This window comes from Hemitrygon akajei, chromosome 2 (assembly GCF_048418815.1).
Source record: "Hemitrygon akajei chromosome 2, sHemAka1.3, whole genome shotgun sequence".
NCBI classification, from domain to species: domain Eukaryota; kingdom Metazoa; phylum Chordata; class Chondrichthyes; order Myliobatiformes; family Dasyatidae; genus Hemitrygon; species Hemitrygon akajei.
In genome coordinates this window covers 15,237,686-15,259,667 of record NC_133125.1, presented here as the reverse complement: position 1 = coordinate 15,259,667, position 21,982 = coordinate 15,237,686, and the positions used below count along the sequence as shown (strand labels likewise).

The 21,982-nt window shown below is 40.5% G+C and overlaps 1 protein-coding gene across 1 annotated transcript in view; it reads right to left on the bottom strand.

Annotated features, from left to right (window-relative positions):
• The window catches only part of cast (calpastatin), a 207,151-nt gene that overhangs the window by 18,463 nt on the left and 166,706 nt on the right, over positions 1-21,982 (bottom strand). Inside the window, exons 39-44 of the mRNA XM_073067621.1 lie at positions 20,316-20,411; positions 18,528-18,584; positions 14,659-14,766; positions 12,033-12,089; positions 9,138-9,227; positions 5,092-5,187 (exon numbers count right to left, since the gene is read on the bottom strand). Coding sequence (XP_072923722.1) covers positions 5,092-5,187; positions 9,138-9,227; positions 12,033-12,089; positions 14,659-14,766; positions 18,528-18,584; positions 20,316-20,411 — 504 coding nt within the window. The remainder of the gene's footprint in view (positions 1-5,091; positions 5,188-9,137; positions 9,228-12,032; positions 12,090-14,658; positions 14,767-18,527; positions 18,585-20,315; positions 20,412-21,982) is intronic.

Sequence of the window (21,982 nt, the reverse complement as noted above, 5' to 3'; positions counted from 1 at the left end):
GGTCGAAAAAAGTAATTAGCTGTTATAGGGCTTGACAGTATAAACTTATTCAAACCAAAAAATTTACGAAATTGAAACCAGATTCGTAATGTATACTTGACTATAGGATTAGTTATCTGTTTATTCATTTTAAATAACGAAAAGGGAAGTGAAGATCCTAAGATTGAAATCAATGAGAAATCTTGCACAGATTTACATTCCAAATTTACCCATTGTGGGCCAGCAACTGTAGTCGATTCTTGTGTCCAAAATATCAAATACCGTATATTAACTGCCCAATAGTAAAATCTTAAGTTTGGTAGAGCCAAACCGCCCTCCTTCTTAGGCTTCTGTAAATATTTTTTAGCTAACCTAGGATTTTTGTTCTGCCACAAATACGACGATATTTTAGAATCAACTGTATCAAAAAAAGATTTAGGAATAAAAATTGGTAATGCTTGAAATAGGTATAAAAATTTAGGTAGTATCATCATCTTAATGGCATTAATTCTACCTACCAAAGACATAGATAGTGGGGACCACCTATTAGCAAGTTGCTTAATTTGATCTATTAAAGGCAAAAAATTAGTTTTAAATAAATCTTTATGTTTTTTAGTAATTTTAATACCTAAATAAGTAAAATAGTCTGTAACAATTCTATATGGTACCCGATTATAAATTGGAGTATGCATATTTAATGGAAAAAGTTCACTCTTATTAAAATTCAATTTATACCCAGAGAAGTTACTAAATTGAGCAAGCAAAGAAGAAATAGCAGGAATAGATCTTTCAGGATCAGATATATATAATAACAAATCATCTGCATATAATGATACCTTATACATCGTCTCCCCGCGGGTAATACCTAAAATATTGGGTGATTCACGAATAGCTATAGCCAAGGGTTCCAAAGCAATGTCAAATAATAAAGGGCTTAAAGGACAACCTTGCCTTGTACCCCGAAATAGTTGAAAAAAAGGGGATCTTTGATTATTAGTGAAAACCGAAGCTAAAGGTTTCTGATATATTAATTTAATCCATGATATAAATTTTGAACTAAAATTAAAATGTTGCAAAGTATTAAATAAATATGACCATTTGACTCTATCAAATGCTTTTTCGGCATCTAAGGAGATGACACATTCTGGGATTTTAGATGAAGAAGTATAAGCAATATTAATTAATTTTCTAATATTAAAAGATGAATAACGATTTTTAATAAATCCAGTCTGATCCTCAGAAATAATCCGAGGCAATATATTTTCTAATCTAACAGCCAGGATTTTACTAAAAATCTTAAAGTCCATATTCAGCAAAGATATAGGCCGATAAGATGCACATTCAGTGGGATCTTTATCTTTTTTAAGAATTAAAGAAATAGAAGCTTCATAAAAAGATTGTGGTAGTTTACCTATACTTAATGCATCTTTAAAAATTTTACAAAGCCAAGGAGAAAGTATAGAAGAAAAGGATTTAAAAAATTCTGCAGAAAAACCATCTGGGCCCGAAGCTTTACCCGAGTTCATTAAGAAAATGGCCTTTTCTATTTCAGACTCCGTAATAGGTGTATCCAAAATTACACTATCCTCAGCAGTTACTTTTGGAATATTCAATTTCCTTAAAAATTCACTCATTATAGAAGAGTCTTTAGTACATTCTGATTGATATAAAGAATTATAAAAATCTTGAAAGGCTGTATTTATCTCTTTGTGATCAATCGTCAGAGTACCATCTTGTTTACGAATCTTAGTAATTTGTCGCTTATCCGAAACAATTTTCAATTGGTTAGCTAGTAATTTACCAGACTTATCTCCATATGTATAAAATTGAGCTTTCGATTTAATTAACTGACTTTCAATCGAAGAGGTTAACAATAAACTATGCTCCATTTGAAGTTCCACCCTTTCTTTATAAAGTTCTTTACTAGGGGTCAATGCATAAATCTTATCAATTGCCTTAATTTTATCAACTAATGTTGATATTTTAGAGTTAGTTCGTTTCCTAACTCCGGCAGAATATGAAATAATCTGTCCACGAATATATGCCTTAAAAGTATCCCAGAGAGTTCCACTAGAGATGTCTGCTGTGGAATTTATTGAGAAAAACAAATCAATTTGCTGTTTAATAAAGTTAATAAAGTCAGAGTCCTGCAGTAAAACAGAATTAAACCTCCAACTTTTAGTACTAATATGTGAATCCGTCACCTTAATAGATAACTTCAAAGGTGCATGATCAGATATAACAATAGAGTCGTATTTGCAATCCATGACATCTGTAAGGAAGTACTGATCAATGAAAAAGTAGTCAATCCTTGAGTAATTATGATGCACATGGGAAAAGTATGAGAACTCTTTATCATTAGGGTGTAGAAAACGCCAGATTTCACAGATAGCTGAATCAATCATAAAAGAATTAATAAGAGAAGCCGATTTGTTCGGAAAAGTTTGAATGGGTTTGGATCTATCCATCAAAGGGTTTAAACAACAATTGAAATCCCCGCCCATTATCAATCTGTATTGATTCAAATTAGGAAAGGATGTAAATAAACATTTAAAAAATTCAGGACAGTCAGTATTTGGAGCATAAACATTAACTAAAACAACTTTTTGATTAAAAAGCAACCCAGTAATAAGCAAAAATCTACCTTGCGGGTCTGAAATTGTTTCATAATGTATAAAAGCAGTTGATGAGTCTATAAAAATAGAAACACCTCTCACTTTGGCTTGCGAATTTGAGTGATACTGTTGGCCCTTCCAAAACCTAAACAACCTCTGACTATCCACCTTCCTAACATGAGTCTCTTGTACAAAAATAACATTCGCATTCATTCTATGGAATACTTTGAATACTTTTTTCCGTTTAATCGGATGATTTAAACCATTAGTATTCCAAGAAACAAAGTTAATAGTCTTATCCATATTGACAATATATATTACAGTTAACATATAGGTTTAAAAGAAAAGTGAACTCATGAACTCGGAAGGGGAAAGTAAGTTCAAAGGGAAGCCGGAAGTCACAGCACCGCAGCCATTTTAGTAGTTTCATATAAGCCCATGAAGTAAAACTAAGCAAAAAGCAAGCAGAAAAAAGAAAAAAAAGAAAAATCTCCCTCCCACCACCCTCAAAACCCCAGGAAAAAAGCCAAACAGAGGCAAGCGAGCGATCTAATACTAAAATTACCCCCTTGTCTCAAGACGGCAACTCAGACGTAACAAAGTTAAAAAAAATACAAACAACCCACATTATAAAAAAAGGGTTGATATAGGAAAAATTAAAATATAAAATTAGTGTTATAAATGTATATTATCAAAAGGGTTAAAAAAATTAAAACAATAAATGAAGGTTTAACACTTTCGAACAGATCAAAACAGTTATGACGCTACAGACACTGGAGTCTGTCGGGAAGAAGAAACGCCATTTTATTCTTCCAAATCTTAATATTCAAATGCTAAAAATATAAAAAAAGAGCGTATATCGATTAAAAAAAAGAAAAAAAAAATAACCCTAATAGGTCATCTTCAACATTAATCGGTTAGTAATATATAAAAATATGAAATCGGAATAAACCCGGTAGAAAAAAGAGAGCTTTAATCGTATATAAGAAATATATATGAACCGTATCAAAAAAGAACCCAAACGTCAATCTATACCAGATCCAAATCTATAGGCTAGATTACATTGATCAGCCCGATCAAATGTCATTGTTCCAGGAAACCTTGAGCATCCGCTGGCGATTTAAACAGCCGAAAAGATCCATCTTGAAGGGTGACTCTCAGGTGTGCTGGAAACAGCAACGCTTGCTTGTAGCCTTTCTGGTGAAAATTCGACATAACCGATCTGAAAGCCAGCCTAGCCCATAGTACTTCGGGGCTATAGTCCTCCAGAATGCGAAAATTAAAATTTTGATAGGTTATCATACCTTTTTTACGAGCCGCACGAATCAGTCGTTCTTTGATGTGAGGATAATGGATCCTGAGAATTATGTGCCGTGGTTTCAGACTTGAATCTGCCCGATATCTAGAGACTCTGTGAGCCCGATCGATTAATGGGGGGTTATCCAGGACATCTTCGCCCAGGACATCCACTAGAAATTTGGAGAAGAAAACGGTCAGATCACCGCTTTCAAATTTTTCCGGGATTCCAATTAACCGAAGATTTTGTCTTCGAGAACGATTTTCCAAATCAGTAATTTTAGCTTTATAGCGTTCCATCTGTTGGGTCGTCGAAGTTTGCTCTTCTTGCATTTTTTCGATTATACGATCCTTCTTACGAGCAGCTTCTTCAAGAGCCAAAATGCTTGCTTGTTGTTCATTTGATTCCCGTGAAAAGGTCAGGAACTTTTCTTCGAGTGATCTCAAACGATTGTCATACTGTGCAAATCTTCCAAGTAATTTTTTCTCCAATTCATCAAATCTAGCGTCTATAAACTTCACAACAACTTCTAAAGTTAACGGTTCTTTCGTCTGTTTCGGTTCTTTTGCTCTAGACATTTCAGCGGGTTGAGAGTAATTCAAATAGTTTTTAAAAAAATTCTATATGTTTAGACCCCTTTAAAATAAGTTTAAGGGGTGTTTGTAGGTTAAAAAAAACGTATAAGGTTTGGAGCAAAGCCTAGATGCGGTTTACTCCATGAGCGCCATCTTGAGACTCGAATCCAGCTTACTAACCTCATCATGAATGCCAAATGACTGAATTTTCTTGACCAAACTGCATTGCAGGACTTTGCCCAGGGCCTTGCTAAGTACCATGTAGACAACACCCACTACCTTTCCTTCATCAACTTTCCTGGTAACCTCAAAAAAGCTCTATAAAATTGGTTAGACACAACCTATTGCGCGCAAAACCATGATGACTATCCCTGATCAGAAATTATAGGCTGGTGAGCCTGATGACTTCCAAAAATTTACCCAGTGCAGACATCAGGCTCACCAGCCTATAATTTCCCAATTCTTTATTCTTGGAGCCTTTCTTGAATAACATCAGCTATCTTCCAGTCCTCTGGCACCTCACCCAAGGTTAAGGACATCCTAGATATCTCTGCCAGGGTATTTTTAAACTAATTTTCTACTGAAGCAGTTTCTGACTTTAATGCAAGTTCTCCATGGACCAAACCTTTGGATCTGCTTTCTCAGTGAATCTGTAGTCAGGGGGTATGGATTCTTCAATTTCTCCCACACGCTCTGCCTTCTTCTTGGAAGCATCTGATTCCTGAAAGCATGACAAATTAATTAAAATAATCTAAATATGGCATACTGGGCTTTAAAAAAATTTGCTAAGGGCTAATCAAGTGCACTCAGATTTAGGTGATTACTGAATATTTCTATACATTTATTTATTGATATCAATATTAGTTGACATATTGCTACGAGCAGAATAAAACGGCAAGACTGTGAAAAAAGCCACAACAGGCCACGTCTTAAGTGGTTACATTTATTTCAACATGACTGAGGTTTACAATTTGACTCATTTGATGCCCTGATCAGAAGCCATTTTTCTTCTCTCCCTGATTAATCATTCCCTCTGATCTAATCTCATCTTCTCTCTGTAATCTAAAGGGTACAGTTTACACTTGGTTAATATACCAGCTTTACTTATCACTGACCAGAGCTAAAACAATGCTCGACCACTAAGGAGGCTCCCTTTACACAAAAAGCATCTCTCCAACTACCAGGTCACCCAGCACTCCCCTATTTATTTTATTTACAGATACTGGCCCTTCTGGCCCAACAACCCAGCTATTTAACACTAGCATAACTGCAGCACAATGTACAATGACCAATTAACCTACTACACAGAATGTCTTTGGACTGTGGGAGGAAACCCACGTGGTTACAGGGAGAACGCATAAACTCAGGACTCCAATGCCCTGTCCAGTGTCTCGCTGTTACATTATTGTGACGGCCCATCTTCTGCCCTGCTTCATTGTCCTGTCAGCGTCACCTCCAGCAAATCCAATAAGCTCATGACCAGACAGTCACCCTTCGCTCAGTGACGGCACCTATTCTAGTCAGTCAGGATATTGTGGCTTCAGCTTTTTACTAAGATGCAGCTTTCTGGATGCCAATGCAGATCTGCCCTTTTGGTTACTAAAGAATAGATGGTAATATTTGAAGACAGTGTAATTTATTCATTCCTCATCCATTTACAATAAACCAGAAATAAACCGATATCCATCCTCCTTTCTCCACGTTGCTTTTCCAAGTTCATCCTCTACAAGGTAATCCACCTCACGCCGAGTCCCATTAAACTGCTGACAACCCAAGTTTATTCTTGCTCTTGCATAACCTTCTACCAGTTCCTGCTGGCTAACAGGCACTAACTAGTTAATAACATAACTTATATTTCTGAAAATTACACTGATAAAAATTTATAATCACCGTCGACCCCCTTCAGCAAGCCATTGGGAAGAACCCTAGAGCCTGTCCTTACTCGAGACCAAATTAAAGGTGGTCACAGAGGTAAAAATCTGTCACAGCTGTGTACAGCCCGAATCACAATTGCATTGCATGAATAAAGTGTGACAACCTGCTGTGAAAGTGGCAAATTCAAGACATCACTCCACATCACTGTCAGTGTAAAACACAAATCACAAGTTCACAATCTGGTGCAAAATGCCATTTATGGGGTGTGTTGGTAATCTCTGTGTAACAGCACCCAACACTATTAAATGACAACTTAATAGTTTATTTATTTATTGAGATACAGTGCGGAATTGACCATTCCAACAATCCCTGATTTAACCCTAGCCTAATCACAGGACAACTTACAATGACCAATTAACCTACTAACTGGTGTGTCTTTGGACTGTGGGAAGAAACCAGAGCAGCAGGCAGAAGCTCATGTGGTCATGGGGAGAACGTACAAACTCCTTGCAGGCAGCAACGGGAATTAAACCAGGGTCACCTGCACTGTAAAGTGTTGTGCTAACCACTACACTACCGTGCACCCTAAAGTTCAACAGGCAATTTAATAGTTGGCAATCTCCATGCAACCGCACCCAAAACTATTAAATGACAATCTCAATTAAATAACAATTTCATAATTTGGTGCTAAATGGTGTCTATGGGAAGTGTTGATAATTTCCATGCAACATCGCCCAACACTATTCAGTGGTTCCCACACTTGATCCCTTGATTCCAAGATCCCCTATATTCCCCCCACCAGATACATATTTGATCTCTGCCCTACCACAAGCTAAAGGCAACCTTATTCAAACCCACAAAAAGCACAGAAACTATTTCGGATGAGGTGTCCATTCCTGGCCTCTCTGTAGCTTTTGACAAAGTTAAGAAGCATTCCTTTTGCCTGACCAGAATAGATGAACTCCCTCAGCTTTGTATCAATCATAGCCCATGTATCTTCTCTTGGTGGCTCTACATACCATCTCCACTTCATTTGGCTTGTGTTCCTAGTCTTGATAACCTCTCCATTTCCTCAACTTTCCCGTTGCATGTTCTGGCATTACTTCTCGAACCATACTTACTTATCACTCCTTATACTCTTTTAAGTATATTTCCCTGAATTGCAATGCTTTGACTATGTTTTTGTTCCCTTCTATTGTCCTTGCCTACATGTCATTTGATTTGCACTTTAAAGTTCAAGTTTATTGTCATTCAAACACATATATTGTATGTATCCCATCAACCAAATCAACATTCCTCTGGACCAGGGGCTCCCAACCTTTTTCATGCTGTGGACCCTACCATGAACCAAGAGGTCCGTGGACCACCAGATGGGAACACTTGCTCGGCACCAAGGTGCGTAACACAGTAAATATAACACCAACATCACAAAAAGTAATATTACCAGAAATAAAATTAACAAATAATAAAATATATTCCAGAAGATTGACATTTGGCATAAGGTACATTTACGGCACAAGTAAATAATATAACACTACTGGCACTTCGTATGAGATGAGGCCTGTGTGGTGGCCGGGAGTTCAGTAGTCTCACGGCCTGGGGGAAGAAGCCGTTTCCCATCCTAACGATGTCTGTCCTAATGCTCCAGTACCTCCTACCTGATGGTAGGATGTCAAAGCGATTGTGGGATAAATGGGAGGCATCTGAAATCAGCTTTAGAAGTTTAAAAGAGTTAAATGTTATTTATTGTTACTGTAGGATAATCAGGGAATATTTTTGCATCAACTTAGAAACAAGGGATGCTCACGAAAGTAATTAATGACAAAACAATTTGTGATACTAATAATAAGTTATAACATTATTATTAGTAATGAACCACTTGTCATCGGAGGATCAGAGGTGGAGAGGTTCAGCAACTTTAAATTCTGCAGTATTATTATTTCGGAGGACCTGCCCTGGGCCCAGCACTTAGGGGCAATTACGAAGTAACCACTGCTGGGCCTCTAATTCCTTAAGAGATGGCGGGGATTTGGAATGACATCTAAAACTCTGACAAATTTCTATAGATGCGTAGTAGAGATACATTGACTGGTTGCACCATGGCCTGGTATGGAAGCACCAATGCCCCTGAACAGCCCAGACCATCAGGGGTAAAGCCACCACAATGTCTACATGAAACACTGTCGCAGGAAAGCAGCATCCACCATCATGGACCCCCACCAACCAGGTTATGCTCCCTTCTCGCTGCTGCTATCAGGAAGGACGTACGGGAGTCTCAGGTCTCACATCACCAGGTTTGGAAATAGTTACTACTCCTCAATCATCACTCTTGAACTAAAGGGGATAACTACACTCAACTTCACTGAAATGTTCCCACAACCAATGGGCTCACTTTCAAGGACTCTTCATCTTATGTTCTCGATACCTATTGTTTATTTATTATTATTAATATTATTATTTTTCCTTTTTGTATTTGCACAGTTTGTTGTCGTTTCACTCTGGTTGAACGCCCAAGTTGGTTCAGTCTTTCATTGATTTTTTTAAGGTTATTATTCAATAGATTTATTGAGTTTGACCACAAGAAATTAATCTCAGGGTTGTATACGGTGAGATATATGTACTTTGACAATAAATTTACTTTGAATTTTAGCATTGCATTGACATCACTGGAATAAGGCAGACCATTGCTATCAACAGACTGACTTCATACACTCCTCCAAAAACAGGCCAATATACGATACAGGAAGAGGGAGATTATTCACAGATTGAAACTTCTGAGAGACATTTTATTCGTACCTTCACTTCTGGCCCAGTGTACTTGGGAGCTGAATTGTCCGGTGCTTCCGATGGGAGTGTTTCTGCGAGCAGGTCAAGTGCATCTTTATCCTTTCAAAGTAAAAGGCATTCATAACAAAACTCATTAGAAACATACTCTGACAGCAGGGAAATATGTTTGGGGGGGGGAGGGGAGGGTAAAAAAAAAATCTCAAATGCTTTTTACACTTGGGCAACGCGGCAGTTCTCCTTGTAACTGTGTGGATTTCCTCCGGGCGCTCCAGTTTCCCCCACATTCCAAAGACAGACGGGTTTTGGTTGGTAAGTTGTGACCATGCCATGTTGGCATCAGACGCACAGCAATATTTGTGGGTTGCCCCCAGCACAGCCTCAGACCATTTAGGTCCTTGACACAAGCAACACATTTCACTGTATGTTCAACGTACATGTGACAAATAAAGTTAAATAAATAAATCTTTAACTGGATTGCAAGACAAAGGCACATTTCCATTGGTATACGAAGGAGGAAAATTATTCACTGATCTGTGAATTCAGATCTTTTGTTGTGGATAAGATAGAAGTTTAACAAGGGCAGAATACCATATTAAACAATTTATCGATGACACAATGCTACAATGCAATAAGTTTTATTTCAAATAGACATGGTCTCTTTCACGGTTACGTTTTGCCTTTGATCTTGGTCTCAGACTCTCTTTACTGGAGTTAGCTAGAGCCTGCAAAAATGAAAGTTCACCATTCCTCCAAAAGCTGCCTGTACATAGGATTCTACAAGAAGCCCACAAGTAATAGGCATACACGTATGCCCCTGGAAAATCCAATGGGGATAAAGACAGAAGACACAAAGATAATGATAAAGATTGGCTTTATTTGTCACATGAACGTTAAAACATACAGTCAAATTCATTGTTTTGTGCCAGTGAGGATTATTCCGGGCAGTCTACAAGTATCGTCATGCTTCCCGTGCCAATATAGCATGCTCAGAACTTACTAACCCCTACCATACATCTTTGGAATGTGGCAGGAAACCGGAGAACCTGGAGGAAATCCACACAGTCACGGGGAGAACATACAAACTCCTTCCAGACAGCGGCAGGAATAGTACCCCCGATCTTACAGCTGGAGCTCTAAAGAGATATGCTAACCACTACACTACCATACTGCCGTGTAAAAGTGGGCATAAGTGAGCAGTTCCAGTGGAATTCCCACTACATGGTAAAATCTGGGCCAATCCTAGTCCTGATTGCAGTTCTTGCCATCAGTCAATGTTTAATGGCCCTGAATTCGGAAGTACTTTGTCCACAGTCTCTCCTTTCAATCCTCTAACTTACACTGAGGATCTCACTGATAAACTGGGCCATTTAGTTCTACATCTCAGTGTTGGGTGTGTTGAGGACAGCGTGTTGTAATCCAGTAATCTTACACAGAACTATCTTTTTCTGATGTCAATAAGATCGAAAGATTGAAGAAAATTTACAAGGTTGTTGCTGGAACTCGAGGATTTGGGTTTATTCCCTAGAGTGTCGAATAATGAGGGGAGATTTGCCAGAAATATATAAAATTATGAGGGATACAGCGAAGGTAAATCAAGCATTAACACAAGAAAGTTGGCAGATGCTGGAAATTCAAAGCAACACGCACAAAATGATAGAGGGACTCAGCAGACCAGGAAGTTTCTATGGAAATGAATAAATAGTTGACATCTGGGCTGAGAAGGGAAAAGATGCCAGAATAAAAGCATGAGGGTTAAGGGGTAAGCTGGAAGGTGAAGCCACATGGGTGGGGAGAGGGGGAATGATGTGAGAGGCTGGGAGAGGATAGGTGAGAAATGCAAAGGGCTGGAGAAAAAGGAATATGGTAAGAGAGGTGAGTGGACTGTGGGAGAAAGGAAACGAGGAGGGGCAGGTGAGGAGATGAGGTAAGAGACCAGAGTGGAGAATAGAAGAAAAGGGAAGGAGGAGGGGAAGACTTACTGAGTCAGACTCTGCTGGTTTGGTAATAATTGTCAGACTCTTGGACTATTGTGTAGGTGGCATGGTTTGTAAGTTTGCAAATAACATCAAAACTGGTGTGTTGGCTAGTGAAGAAGAATTCTCAGGTTACAACAGATTATGCATTATTTATTATTTTTATTTTTGTTTTATTTAAAGAAACAGCACAGTAACAGGCCCTACCAGACCAACCAGCCTGCATTGCCCAATTACACACGTGACTAATGAACCTACTAACTCAAATAATTTTGGAATGTTGGAGGAAACCACAGCGCCCGGAGGAAACCCCACAGTCATGGGGAGAGCATACAAACTCCTCACAGACAGCGGCGGATTGGAACCGGGTTGCTGGCACTTTGACAGCATTCTGCTAACTGTTACCCTATCGAGGCAGATCGAGTTCATTAGCCATGGTTGGCAGCTCATCTAGAAGGAAAACTCTGATCTCAAACCTCCGCTGTTTTGCGGCTATACTCACTCACGGAGAAGGTTTCGGGAGTAAACCCCCGAGGAAAAATCAGGAGCTGGAGTCCCATAGGCAGTCCTACGTTGAGTTCCATGCGGATTGGCAACTCCTGTAACTCTGCTGGTGCCAACCTGTATCGGTCTCAGTCGATCCTTTGGAGTAATCAGCTGTGTGGAGAAGGGGAGCCTGCTGCAGGGGCAACAGCTCACTCTTCATATCGTACTGCCTTAGCTTGTGTATCAAGTAGACAGCTAGGACACAGTATCTATGGCCGGCCTTGACCAATGGAGGCCTCACACTACTGTGTCACTCTAAATGACATTATCACTGACATATGTCCTGAAATTCCAGAAATTAACCTTTTGGTAAATTATTCTATTATTTACAGGTCTTGGTTCTGCAGTAAACAACAAATCCCACATCGCATGTTTCATCACTTACCTTAGCACCGGGTAGACTGGCAGAGACCGAGGCAGCTGTTGATGCTTGCAGTGGTGCCTTAGTGAAAAGAAAATTTCAATTACATTCATAGCTTTGCTACTTTTAGTTCATTTTCACAAGGTTAACAAAACCACTTCTAACATGTTAAATATAAAAGCAGTTGTCAAAAAGTGATACCCTTAGAAACAGAGAAGTATTATCATTATGAGTTGTTAGCCAGTATAAGACAAGTACTGGATGAACTCATTTACTGTAATCTCAGAATAAAGTGGCTTTCAACACAGAATTTCCTAACTTTGTTTGAGCTCTTACCAACATCTGTCTGCACAACCTCTCCACTAACTGTTCTGGCATTCTGGTTCCCATCACTCTGCAATTCTTGTTTAAAACCCAGAACACAGCATTAGCAAACCACCCCACTAGGATATTACTTCACCTCCAGTTTTGGAGCTTTTTGATCAGAACTGCAAAAATATATTTTTTAAATGCTGAGCTGTAGCCATTAAACAGCAGCCTGACATAAGTATTATTGTCCAACTGATCCAAGGCTACCTGAAGAGCCAATTCAATCATACGTCCTATCGCCTCCACTGTGACTATTTTGGTGATAGGCAAATTACATCGGGTTCAGGTCAATTTGTTCTCGTTAGCACACACTCATCAACAGGGGTTCCAATGAAACCAGTGACAACTACGGAGTTTTCATTCAGATCTGAAGATCAATCTTGGTATACTGACCAGTGCACCAACTCAAAGCAGTCCTGTGCCTTCCTTGTCCCAACTTCCTTGGTCCTCTTCACTGGTGCTTCAGTCTTCAGTCTCTGCCTATACTCAGGGAGATGTACAACCAGCAGATCAGACTTTCCAAAGTGTGGGTGTGGAATGGCACGGTAAGTGTTCTTGATGGTAATGGAACAACGGTCCAGTGTGTTGGCTCCGCTGGTTCCACAAGTGATAAATTGGTGATAATTATTTGGAGACTTTTCAAGCTGCCTTGGTTAAAATCCCCCAAAATGATAGGGAAGGCATCAGAGAGCACTCTTTTATACCTGGTGATTACGTTGCTCAGTTCATTCAGAGCCTGCCTGACATGAGGCAAAATCTGGAGCTGGAGTCCCTAAGACAATCCTAGGCTGACTGGTGCCAAACTGGTGTATCATTCGCTGCAATTCCTTTGGAGTAATCAACTGCATGGAGAGGAGGAGCCTGCTGCGTGGGCAACAGTATCGTACTGCTGTGGTCTGCATATCACGCAGACAGCTAGGACACAGCATCCATAGTTGACCGACCAATGGAGACCTCACTCTACTGTGTCACCCTAAATGACATTATCACTGACATATGTCCTGAAATTCCAGAAATTAATCTTCCAGAAACAGAGAAGTATTATCAGTATGAGTCGTTAGCCAGTATAAGACAAGTACTGGACTAACCCATTTACCGTAATCTCAAAATCAAAGTGGTTTACAACAAAGAATTTTAAAACATTCCACTGCAATCTAAGAACTAATTTGACTGATAATTTACAGTTTTACATGTTTTCTTTTTAAAGTAGTTACAATGTTTTTCACCTGAACTGGAAACAATTTAGAAGTGTTAGAATCAGGTTGATAATCACTGACATTTGTTGTGAAACTTCTTGTTTTACACCAGCAGTGCAGCACAATACATAAAATATACCACAAATTACAATTAGAAATGTAAATAAATATCATCATCATTATGTGCCCTGTCTGTATCACGTGGGTGATCACGTTCTTTGAACCTGATTGTTCTTGGAAACTTTTCAACATAACTGGTTTACCATTACCTTCTCCTGGGCAGTGTCTTTACAAGACGGGTGACCCCAGCCATTGTCAATGCTCTTCAGAGATTGTCTGCCTGGTGTCAGTGGTCGCATAACAACCATCCACCACCGGCTCCCATGGCTTCGCCTGACCCTGACTGAGGTGGGTGGGGGAGGGCTAAGCAGGTGCTACACCTCGCCCAGGGGAGATCGGCAGGCTAGCAGAGGGTAGGAGTGCCTTACACCGTCTCTTGGTGGAGGTGAATCTCCAAATCTCCACCCCACCACCCAAATAAATGAATAAGAAGTGCAAAAGGAGAGCAAAAATATCGAGGTGGTGTTCACTGTCCGTTCAGACTGTGCGGCTGTGACTTTCAGAACGTGATCTCGCAAAAGGAGTTGCAAAGATCACAGTCCTTTTCCTCTCTCTCTCTCTCTCTAATTCCTGTGTCTAGCCCCTGTTTTAGGGCAGAACACGTTCAATGTTATATGCATGCGCACATCTGTATCATGTAGAACAAACATGTCATATAATAGTCGACAAATAACAATCATTTTAGACTTACTCGTAGAAAAATAACAGTTTTCCCTCCTTTGTGCCTACTAACAGCCAATTTAAATGTTATTCATCACGTCGTCTGCGTGCTAGAGCTAAATGCAGCATCCACTTACCTCGGTAAAATCTAACATACAGTACACTAAACAGAATTGTCAGATTTATAAATGTGGATAGCATTGCTACTCTACTGATCTTGATTAAAACACAACTCTACTTGAGATTACAAAACTAGTAAGGGGAACTCTCCATCTTCAGTTCCCAACAGTAAACGGGAGTCATACCTGTTGCTGCAGAGAGGGCGGCGCTGCCGAGCATTTTGAAATAGTTGCTGGAGCACTTTGGACGAAGTCAGCTGACAGACACTCCAAGACATCACTTTCTGGCATAGTCTGTGACAGCAAGAAACACATATGTTTAAGCCAGACTGTTCAGAGAATACAGTATAGTGTTCAAATCCTCAGTACCGAAGTACTAATAAAGACAAGCTATAATGGTCAGAATTTACTTTAACCCTGGAATTTCACCTTTGTTCTCTTTAAATTTGAACATGTCATGTGACCTGGTGTTTTAAAATGGACAGAAATAACAGCCTGGAGGAACTTTTGTCACCCAGGTACCTAATCTGATCAGAATCAGAATCAGAATCAGGTTTAATATCACTGGCATATGTCATGAAATTTGTTATAGCAACAGTACATTAAAATGCATAATAATAAACTGTAAATTACAGTTAATATATATCTATTTTAAAAGTTAAATTAAATCGTGCAAAAAGAGAAAAAAATATAGTGAGGTAGTGTTCATGGGTTTAATATTCATTCAGAAATTTAATGGCAGAGGGGAAGGAGCTTTTCCTGAATCCTTATGTGTGTGCCTTCAGGTTCCTGTACCTCCTCCCTGATGGTAGCAATGAGAAGAGGGCATGGTCTGGGTGGTGGGAGTCCTTAATGATGAATGCAGACTTTTTGAGGCATCGCTCCTTGAAATGTCCTGGATACTGGGGAGGCTTGTGCTTATGATGGAGCCGACTGAGTTTACAACTTTCTATAGTTTATTTCGATCCTGTGCAGCACCCCTCCCCCCATACCAAACGGTGATGCAGCCTGTTAGAGTGCTCTCTCCTGTATACCTGTAGAAATTTGTGAATGTCTTTGGTGACATATCAAATCTCCTCAAACTCCTAATGAAATACAGCTGCTGAAATACTTTTTTTTTGTAACTAGACTGATATGTTGAGCCCAAGATAGATCCTGAGAGATGATGACAACTAGGAACTTGAAGTTGCTCACTCTTTCCACTTCCGATCCCTCGATGAGGACTGGTCTTACCCTTTCTGAAGTGCACAATCAATTCTTTGGTCTTACTGACGTTGAGTGCAAGGTTGTTGCTGTGACACCACTCAACCACTCAGAGTCCCACTCCTGTACACCTCCTCATCACTATCTGAAACTCTGCCAACAATAGTTGTGTTGTCAGCATAATTATAGATGGCATTTGATCTGTACCTAGCAACACAGTCTTGGGAGTACAGAGAGTAGAGCAGTGAACTAAGCACACATCCCTGAGGTGCACCAGAGTTGATTATCAGCAAGATAGAAATGTTATTTCCGATCCGCACCCAGTTACAGAGGGAGGCACAAAGCCCAAGTTTTGGAGCTTTTTGATCAGAACTGTAGGAATAATTTTGTTTAACACTGAGCTATAGTCAATAAACAGCAGTCTGACATAAGTATTAGTATTGTCCAGGTGATCCTAGGCTGTGTGAAGAGCCAATGAGATCGCATCTGCTATGCCAATTGTGGCTAGAGGCCAACTGCACTGGGTTCAAGTCCTTGCTCAGGCTGGACTTAATTCTAGCCATAAACAACCTCTCACAGCACTTCATCGCCGTAGATGCAAGTACTACTGGATGATGATTATTAAAGCAGCTCACCCTGCTTTTCTTGGGCACTAGCACCCATCTTGAAGCAGGTGGGAACAGCTGACTGCAGCAATGGGAGATTGAAAATGTTTTTGAACATTCTGGCAGTTGGCTGGCACAGGTTTTTGAGCCTGTATACCAGGCCCTCCATCAGGCCCTGTCACCTTGCAAGGGTTCACCCTCTTGAATGACATTCTGACGTCAAGGTCAGAAGATCCACCAGCTGCTGCAGGGATCCTCACAGATGTAGTTTTATTCTCCCTTTCACAGTGAACATAAAAGGTGTTGAGCTCACCTGGGAGTGAAGCATCACTGTCATTCATGATGCAAAACCTGCACTGAGATGCGTCCAATTCCGCCTCTAACCTCAATCGGAATTGTTCTTTTGCTCGAGATAGTCCTCTGTAAGTCGCACCTGGCCCTCTTGTATAGACCTGGATCACCAGACTTGAATGCCTCAGATCTAGCCCTGAGCAGACTGCGAATCTCCTGGTTCATCCACAGCTCTTGAGTCGGGTATGTACGGTGAGTTTGCGTAAGCACACACTCATTGACAGGGGTTCTAATGAAGTCAGTAACAACTATGGCATATTCATTCAGATTCGAAGATGAATCCCTAAACATCGTCCAGTGAACCAACTCAAATCAATCCTGTAAGCAGTCCTCCGCCTTCCTTGTCCATACCTTCTTGGTCCTGTTTACAGATACTGCAGTCTTCAGTCCCTGCCTATCCCCAGGGAGTAGAAGTACAACCATGTGATCAGGCTTTCCAACGTGTGGGTGTGAGATAGCCCAGTAAGTGTTCTTGGTGGTAGTGTAACAATGGTCCTGAGTGCTGGCTCCTCTGGTCCTACAAGTCAAATGTTGGTGATAATCATTTGGAGGTTGCTTCAAGCTGGCTTGATTAAAATCCCCCAAAATATTGGGTGCACTGTTCATGCCTGTTGGTTAGATCATCAGTTCATCTAGAGCCTGTTTGACATGGGCCTGAGGTGGGATGTACAAGATGATCACTGAAATCTCCCGTGGCAGATAAAAAGGATGATACTTGATCGCTAGATGTTCCAGGTCAATTGAGCAGGACTGGGACAAAAACGTTGTGTTTGTGCACCATGGGGAGTTAATCAGAAAGCATACGCCACCTCCTCTGCCTTGGAGAGACTTAGCAGTCCTATCTTGGCAGTGAATCGTGAATCCAACGAGCTGTATCGCTGTATCTCAAATGGCTGGGGATAACCAAGACTCTGTGAAACAAAAAGCACAACAGTCCCTGATGTCCCTCAGGTACAACAATCTCACTCGAAGATCTTCAATTTTATTTTCCAGGGACTTTTCATTTGCCAGCAGTAGTGGAAGTCAGAACCCTCTTCTCCTTAAATAAACTTTTAATCCAGTTCTCTTCCACTGTCTTAAAGGGTAACCACACTTCCATCCAAGATTCGTCGACTATGAGTAGTGATAGATTTTTTTTTAATGCCTTGAACTTTGACAAACTTCTATAGATGTGTAGTGGATAGTATTCTGACTGGCTGCATCACAGCTTGGTATGGAAACACCACTGCTCTTGAATGGATAATACTACAAAAAGTAGTGGATATGGCCTTGTCCACCCCAGATAAAACACTCCCTACCACTGAGCACATCTACACAGAGCGCTTTTGCAGGAAAACTGACACACATCACCAGTGACTGCCAGCACCCAGGTTAGGCACTCTTCCCACTGCTGTCATTAGGATGGTGGTTAAAGAACCTCACACCATCAGGAACAGTTATTACCCCTCAACTATCAGGCTCCTGAACCAGTGGGGATAACTTCACTTGTCCCATCATTGAAATGATGCCACAACCTATAGACTCACTTTCAAGGACTCTTCATCTTACGTTCTCAATTTTTACTGTTTATTTATTATTATTTCTTTTTGTATTTGCACAGTTTGTTATCTTTTTCACATTGGTTGAACACACAAGTTGGTGCAGGTCTTTCATTGATTCGATTATGGATTGATTGAGTATGCCCGCAAAAGAAATTCATGATTATATATGGTGACATATATGTATGTTGATAATAAATTTTCTTTGAACTGTTAGCCATTATCCTATCACTGAAAAAGGTAGAAATTAAAACAAATGCGCTAGTGATTACATTATGAGAACCACTGACTAATGCCATGTGATGCGTAAATTTTAACTGGAAGCAATGAAAGGTTTGAGCTTTATCTTCTCTGTTACCTTTGGTTTTGTTCCTGCACCAGTGGCAGAGGAGGGCAGTTTGCTTTTGCCTTTATCCTATTACAAAGAAAGAAATTTAATGAGACCCTTGCACAATTATACATTGACACAATCAAAGTATATACGTCATGCCAGTGGGAAACGGTTCCAGTGTGAACAGGGTGTTAACTGTAATGTACATGATTAGCCACAGCATTTAAAACACAGAGCACCACAGCACAATACACGCCCTTCAGCCCACAATATTGTGTTGACCTTTTAACCTACACAAAGATCCAACTAACTCTTCCCTCCCACATAGCCCCCCCACCATTTTTCTTCATCCTTATGCCTTTCTAAGAGTCTCTTAAATCTCCCGAATGTATCTGCTTCTACCACCACCCCTGGCAGGATGTTCCACACACCCCTCACTTTCTGTGTAAAAAAAAAACTCCCACTGATGTCATCCCCCTATACTTTCCTCCAATCACCTTAAAATTGTGCCCCTAATATTAGCCAAATCCACCCTGGGAAACAGTCTGGCTATCTGCTCGATTGAAGCCTCTTAACATCTTGTACAGCTCTATCAAGCCACCTCTCACCCTCCTTTGCTCCAAAGAGAAAAGCCCTGGCTCACTCAACTTATCATCATAAGACTCTCCAATCCAGGCAGGTAGTTTATTTGGTAATAAAGGGGGATAAATCAACGGAAAGTCTTAGAGAATACTGACTTTAGTTTGAGAAAAAGAACATTTCCAATTTATACTTCTGTATTGTAGCATTTTGTATTGTATTTTACATTATTATAGCAGAAATGAGCCTCAAACGAGAATAATTATAGAAGTATAAATAATAACACTAGTTTTGTTATACTAATAAGGTCCTATCTGCTCCATTCATAGAAGTAAATCTTCCTGCATCTTTGCCAGTACGCTAATGGGAGACACTGGTTTTAGAAAGGTCATTCTGAGACATGAACAAGCCCACAGTATGTCTGAGTCTTGGAGTTACAGATGGTGTCTTTGGTGTCTAAAAGTAGAGCCTAGTCTTTCTGGGATTCCCACCAATGAATCACATCTCAGCGTTTTTGTCTTGTGACCTCAACTTAGAATTGCTTTTCTGTGTCACTAACAGACAACTTACATTTAGAACAGAGATGAGGAAGAATTTCCTTAGCCAGAGGGTGACCAAACCTTGGGAGAAATTTCTTTAGGCAGAGGGTGACGAAGCCTTGGGAGGAATTTCTTTAGGCAGAGAGCGATGAGCCTATGGAATTCATTGCCACAGATGGCTGTGGAGGCCAAGTTATTGGATATATTTAAAATGTTGCTTGAAATGTTCTTGATTAGTGAGGGCATCAAAGGTTAGAGGGGGAAGGCAGGAAAATGGGGTTCAGGGGGAAAGTAAGCCATGGAACAAACTCGAAGGACCTAATTCTGTTTTATGTCTTAAGAACAATTTACATGCTTGTTCATAATATTATCTACAGTAGTTTTAGTAGCTTTTTGATAAAGCCGCTTTGTAATTGAAGGCTCTACTTCTACTGCATCTCCTCTCACTACCCATCGAGGACGTTAGATAGAGGAAGAGTTGCAGAGCCACAATATCTGAAGCCTTTTTGTCTCTGCAGCCTGCTGAGCTATTCCAGGGTCTGGAGGACCAGTGAGATTGTTCCCTCACATTTGGACCAGGAGGGCACGAAGCAGTGATCTAAGGTCGCAGGAAAACTCACCTCATGTTATCATTTCTAAAGCATTAAACGACTAATATTTTTCTTGACATAATGAAAAGCTAATTATTGTGTCAAACCTTTGGATCAACTTGCTCAGTGAATCTGTAATCAGGAGGTATGGATTCTTCCGTTTCGCCCACACGTTCAGCCTTCTTCTTGGAAGAGTCAGATTCCTAAAAATACGATAGTTTAAAAAAATCACTCAAACGCACATTTCATGCTTCATTTTCCATATTTTGTATCTCAGAGCAAGTGAAGCCAGCTCAATAAAATGATTATTTAGGCAAACAATTATGGTGACCTCTTCAAGCATCTGTTACCAATAGACATGGAAGGTAATATATACTGAAAGCAATGGAAGAAAGGTGACTTTTTAACAGGGTACCAACCTACGGTCAACCATGATGGCATAAAAAAAGTTTAGGAACTCCTGCCTTAGAAAATGAACTAAATTCCACCGTTACTTAGCTGAAAACACACAACATTCATGCACTACTATCAAGGTTCCTTCAAACCCCTCCATATCTCAGTCCTGACACAGTACTTCCTTTGATTTCTCTACACCCCACACTCTATGCCAGGGTTATCATGCATTGCATGTCCAGTCAATTACCTGGTTCCTATGTAAGTACAGATCACCTAACTTCCCTTATTAGCTAGATCCTTGCCCGGAGGAGTAGCTAGGAAAGATGGCACCAGAGGTTTCAGTAGATCCAGATCTTCCATGAAGCAGCTCATTCTTCCTTTCTTACATCTTTCTTTTCTTTTCAAGGTGGCTGGGGTTCCGTTGGAGTCCGTGATCTACAGTTCAAACTACGGTTCTCCATAAGTGGTGGGTTTTTGCACCAGCATTTCAATACCTCCGGGGGCAGCCTGGAAGACGTGCGCCTTCGGGGGGCGGCTCCACAGAAGACCTGATTCCTTGCTGATTTGTCGAGTGAAGCATCATGGGAGACTTAAACATCCGGACAGCAGGCGGTGTGTGCTGCGGTCAGAAGCAGGCCCCTGTGCTCAAACAATAACCCCTCTCTCTCTGGAGAGCACAAACCTGTTGGTCCCCGAGTTGGGGGATTTGGAGAAGCGACGTGGCAGATTACAACATTGGAACAGTGAGCCGCTGGTCACCTGCTCTCACTGATGCAGGAGTGATCTCCCTCTCCCTCGCTGGTGAACGAGGAGAGCCTGTCAGAGATAATGAAGTGCTGGGATGGACGCTAGATCCATGTCTTTTTGGGGGCTCTTGTTATTGTTTGCATGTGGGGCTGGTGCTTCTGATGGTGCAAGTGGGGGGAGGGTCAATGCTTCTGCTTGTGCATCGGAGGGGGAGGCTTTGGGGTTCTGATGTTACTATAATTTATTCTTTGGGGGTTTTTTTGTTTCGTAGATGTCTGTGAAGAGTAAGAATTTCAGGTTGTATACACTCTCTGATATTAAATTGAACCACTTGAATCCTCTAAGAACTCATTCTTCCAATGTCCAAATTTTTTTTAAATAACCATTCCTCTGGGTAGCAGGGTGGAGATAGGTGGTGTTAAACGCTGCTTCCCTCTGATAGTTTGCAGGTGGCCCTTGGGCTAAGGGTAGCATCTGCTTAGCTTCTACCCCCAAACCCATCCCTGCCGATCAGGGTCACGTGAAGCCAGCAGAGCAGGTGGTGGAATTTCATATTAGCAGATGGTGCACATCACAAACCGCGGTCATGCGACTACTCCCTTTAAGAGTATTGATAAGGAAGAATAAAAAT